The following is a 5,000-nucleotide window of genomic DNA, read 5'->3' as shown; positions in this document are numbered from 1 at the left end:
TTGGGTTGTGGTTGTTGGTTTGGGTTGTTGTTATGGTTGTTGTTCTGTTGTTTTGGGGTTGTTGTGGTTTGCTGTTCTGTTATTTTGGGTTGTTTTTATGTTGTTTTGGGTTGTTGTTCTATTGTTTTGGGTCAATGTTCTGTCTTGTTGTTGTTCTGTTGTTCTGATTCGTTGTGGTTGTTGTTTTGCGTTGTTCTGTATTTTTTAATCTGTATTGTTGACAGTAACCTGTTGTTGTTTTTTCTTCATCAAACTCTTCTGTTGTTATGAATCTGTTTTCTCGTTTACCATCTGTTGATTCTTCTTCTTATTCTGTTATTATTGTTGTGTTCTGTTGCTGTTGTTCTATTGTTATTAACCTTTTCTAGTGTTGATTATCTGTCATTCTCTTATTCTGATTTATTCTTCTGTTGCTCTATTCTGTTATTATGTATGGCTTTTGTGTTATACTTTGTTCTGTTATGCGCTACTCCGTTTTATTCTGTTCTGTTGTTCTGTTCTGTTATTCAGAGAGTGGGTGTGATCTATCTCTGTTGATCTTTTTTCTGTTGTTTTCGTTGTTCTGCTGTGATAAGTGTGTTATGTTGTTATCTATTATTCTGTTGTTTAGTCTTTTTTTCTGTTCTGCTTTGAGTATTCTGTTACGTTCGTTATATATGTTAGTATGGTGTTATTCCTTATATATCCTGTCGCCCTTCTGTTATTTTTGTTATGCCCGTATTCTCTAAACCTGTCCACATATTCTGTTGTCAGTATTCTACTATTTTTCTACAGAATCTACCGTCCTATTGTTATGTTTGCAATACTTATTTCTCAAACCAGACCTACCTCTTCGTATGCTCTGTATCAATAATTTTATTATGCTGTTATATATATTATTATATATATCGTTATTCCGTTAGTCATTCTACCATCCAACTGTCAATTATATATATATATTTTTTTTTTTTCTTCTTCTTCTTCTTCTTCTTCTTCTTCTTCTTCTTCTTCTTCTTCTTCTTCTTCTTCTTCTTCTTCTTCTTCTTCTTCTTCTCCTTCTTCTTCTCCTTCTTCTTCTTCTCCTTCTTCTTCTTCTTCTCCTTCTTCTTCTCCTTCTTCTTCTTCTCCTTCTTCTTCTTCTTCTTCTCCTTCTTCTTCTTCTTCTTCTTTTTAATCCCTTTTCTAACCCCGAACCCAGACCCACAACCACGACCCAACCCGAAGACCCTTTCTGGGACGAAAAGCAGAGGGTCTTGGCACGACTGAACGACACGGTCCTGCAACCCACCTCCTTCAACCGAACACCGGACACCATCTGGCTTTTCTACAACCGGATTCCTCGCTCAGCCGGACAGACGGTGGTGTCCTTGCTCAAGTCCCTGTCGGCGGACCTCGATTACCAGCATCAGGAACATGTTTATAGGACGCCATGGCAACGGTGAGGCTCGTTTTCGTTTGATTTTTGTCCTCGTTTTTTTTTTTTTTTTTTTGGGGGGGTAGGTGGGGTTAGGGGGAGGATTTTTTTTGTTGTTTGTGGTTTGTGTTTAGGTGGAGGAGGGTGTGTGACGGGGGGGGGTGGGGGTGGGGGGAGGAGAGAGAGAGAGAGAGAAGGGGATGGAGATGGAGAGAGCGAGGGAGAAAGAGAGAGAGATAGAGCGAAGTAGAAAAGACAGAGAGAGAGAAAGAGAAGACAGAAAGAGAAAGAACATAACAAACAGACAAGAAATCGAACAAACAGACCCAAACAGAGACACAAACAGACACACAAACACACAAGAAAAAAAAGAAAGCAAGAGAGAGAGAAAACCTCCCACCTCCTAACCATAATACTCCCCCCCCCCTAACCTTTATACTCACCTCCCCGATCTTTCCTCCTTCAGACTCATGAGCGAAGAGGAACAGCGGAATTTGGCCACGTGGTTCGAGTACAACTTTTGGCCCAAAACCTACGATCGATTTTCTCTCTTCATTAACTTCACGCAACATCGGAGGTAAGAAGATTGAGGGATTATTTTTTCTTTTTTTTTAATTTATTTCTTCGTCTATTTATTTATTTCGTCTTCTTTTTTTATTCTTTTTTTTAATTCATTTCTTCGTCTATTTATTTTTTTTTCTTTCTTTCTTTCTTTAGTTACGTCAAGATAAGTACGTGAGCATACATACATAGGTGTGCTTGTTGTTATCATGATTTTTTATCATTATCCTAATTCTTAGAATCATTATCATCTTAATTATGATCATCATCCTAAATTTTGTCATTATCATTATCCTAATTCTTATCATTACCTGATTCTTATAATCATTATCCTAATTCATATCACCTTTATCCTAATTCTTATCATTATCCTCCTAATTTTAATAATCATTATCATAATTTTTATCTCCTTTATCCTAATTCCTATCATTATCCTCCTAATTCTTATCGCCTTTATCCTAATTCCTATCATTATCCTCCTAATTCTTATCGCCTTTATCCTAATTCCTATCATTATCCTCCTAATTCTTATCGCCTTTATCCTAATTCCTATCATTATCCTCCTAATTCTTATCGCCTTTATCCTAATTCCTATCATTATCCTCCTAATTCTTATCGCCTTTATCCTAATTCCTATCATTATCCTCCTAATTCTTATCACCTTTATCCTAATTCCTATCATCCTCCTCCAAATTCTCATCACCATATGAATTTCCCACTATCCTCATCATCATCCTAACCATATCCTAACCCCCATCCTTACCATCCTTCCCCCACAGTCCCTACGTGAAGCTCCGTCCGGCCTACATGACGGTGGCGCGCGACCCAGTGGACAAGTTCGTCTCGTACTTCCGGTTCAAACGCGTCGACCACGAGCGCGTCAAGACGGAGATGTCTCTCAGGGAGCGACAGCAGCCGGGGACAGGTCGGTGGGCGTGTGGGGGTGTTTGGGTGTGGGTGTGGGTGGGTGTGGGGGTGAGGGTGTTGGGTGGGTGTGTGTGTGTGTGGGGGGGGGGGGGTTTGGGTTGGGGGTGTATGGGTGGGTGGGGGTGTATGGGTGGGTATGGGGGTGTTTGGGTGTGTGGGGGTGAGGGTGGGGGGGTGAGGGTTTGGGTGTGTGGGTTGGTGGGTGGGTGAGGGTTTGGGTGTGGGTTTGGGTGTGGGCGAGGGGGTGTGGGGTTGTATGGGGGTGGGTGGGGGTGGGTTTGAGTGTGGGCCGGAGTGTATGGGGGTGGGGGTGAGTGTATGGGTGGGTTGGGGTGTGGGGGGGTGTGGGGGTGAGTGTATAGGTGGGTGTTTGGGTGTGCAATTATATGTTTATATGATCAAAAGAATAACTGATATTTCATTTTGATATTGGAGAATAATATTTTATATAAAGATTATATATTTTCTTAAAAAATAGTATGCATCCAGCGACACAATACCTAAACACCACCACAATTCTAAACCCTAGACCTCAATATACTTAACTACAAGTTTCCTACCTTCACTTTACACGTATCCTCGTTGATGTGTTTTCTTTTAATTTTCCTATGGCTTTTCCAGGTCGTAAATGGTACTGGAAGAAACTGGAAGATTGTGTGTTGAAGGAAGACCCGGAGTGTGATTTAAAGGAAGGAACTGAGGACTTTATCTCGGCCATTCCGTTTCTATGTGGACAGCATGATTATTGCATGTAATTATTATGATGTTCCTTTGAGAAATTGATATTATAAGGATGACCTTTATCTAGATTTGGTTCGTTTGTATTTTCTTTAATTTTATTTTGTTTGAATATCTCTTTTTTTCAGTTAGGTTGAGTGAGGTTTATGGATACCTTTCTTTTTCTTCTCTTTGTCTATTGAGATTATTATTACATCTGTTAAATTCTCTTTTTCTTGATTTTTTTATCTTTAATTAATTCAGATTTGCATTTTTCCATTCTTATTGCAGTAAGCTGTAATTATACGTGTGGTTGCTTCCCCCTGTAACGAAAATACGTGTTTTTGTATTCTTGAAGATTGTCTTTACCAAGGAAAACAAAACAACAATTAATCATCCATAACAAAAAGTCTAATACAGTTATTGTATATTCCACTTACAAAATCAATTTAGAACTAAGAATCAAATCCCCACTTAAACCTACGAATTCAAACCAAGAATCAGTCTTAGAATTCACTCCCTCTCGATGAACCACTCACGCCCATTCCATTAACCACGATTCCCGATTCTTCCACCCTCAGAAAACATGGCAATTCATGGGCTCTGCAGAAGGCGAAATTCAACGCAGAATACGAGTACTCTGTGGTGGGCCTGGTGGAGCATTGGAACATGACGTTGGCGGTTCTGGAGCATTTCCTACCGAGCTTCTTCCAGGGTGTTCAGCAGCGGTATTGGGATGCAGGTATGTGAGAGTGCGGGAATTCTTGTTACTTGTGAATTGTGTGTTTTTTTATTGGAAATACGGGTGAAATGTGTATGATGTTTTATATGGGTTGTTGTAAAGATGAGTATGTGATTTATATACTTGTGGTGTTTTTATTTATTGTTGTAGATATATATTAAGTGGTGTGGGTTTGTGATGTTGATTAACTCGAAGACTGGAATTAAGGGTTTTGGGCTTCCTCGTGGTGTGTAATGAATGATATTGTGAAAAAAATTAAAAGTGGAATTGGGAGAATGGGAGAAAATAAATGTTCATGAATGTCATAAATAACATCCGAAAGGAAAGAGGAGCGATATATTCAATGGTACAGTCGAATTAGTATTTAAAAAAAATACCGACGCGTTATTTAGTTTCAATAAAACCGAATTACTTACCTTATTACTAACGCAGCCCATCCTTTCCCCCCAGAGTTCAAAGACCAACGCACAGTCAACAAGAACCCAAAGAAGTACAAGCCGGTCTCGGAAACAGTGCTCAAAGTCCTTAAAAACAAAATGGCGCACGAATACGAACTTTACGAGTTCCTCAAGCAAAGACTTTTCTTGCAGTACAAGAGCATTGCCGATCTCCTGCAGATGCCAACCACGAAGATTCATTCCAAGTCGACGGAAAAGTCAG

The 5,000-nt window shown here is 39.6% G+C and overlaps 1 protein-coding gene across 1 annotated transcript in view; it reads left to right on the top strand.

Annotated features, from left to right (window-relative positions):
* Window positions 1-5,000, top strand: part of LOC122251202 (heparan sulfate 2-O-sulfotransferase 1) — an 11,349-nt gene that overhangs the window by 6,292 nt on the left and 57 nt on the right. The window contains exons 3-8 of the mRNA XM_043012925.2: window positions 1,178-1,417; window positions 1,860-1,970; window positions 2,734-2,879; window positions 3,503-3,632; window positions 4,180-4,340; window positions 4,791-5,000. The exon at window positions 4,791-5,000 is cut by the window's right edge and continues 57 nt beyond it. Coding sequence (XP_042868859.2) covers window positions 1,178-1,417; window positions 1,860-1,970; window positions 2,734-2,879; window positions 3,503-3,632; window positions 4,180-4,340; window positions 4,791-5,000 — 998 coding nt within the window. The remainder of the gene's footprint in view (window positions 1-1,177; window positions 1,418-1,859; window positions 1,971-2,733; window positions 2,880-3,502; window positions 3,633-4,179; window positions 4,341-4,790) is intronic.

The sequence above is a fragment of the Penaeus japonicus genome, unplaced genomic scaffold (genome assembly GCF_977035675.1).
Source record: "Penaeus japonicus unplaced genomic scaffold, GWHDUDI00000001_assembly GWHDUDI00000041, whole genome shotgun sequence".
Lineage (NCBI taxonomy): Eukaryota > Metazoa > Arthropoda > Malacostraca > Decapoda > Penaeidae > Penaeus > Penaeus japonicus.
The sequence above is the reverse complement of the archived record's forward strand: the minus strand, read 5'-3'. Positions and strand labels throughout refer to the sequence as shown.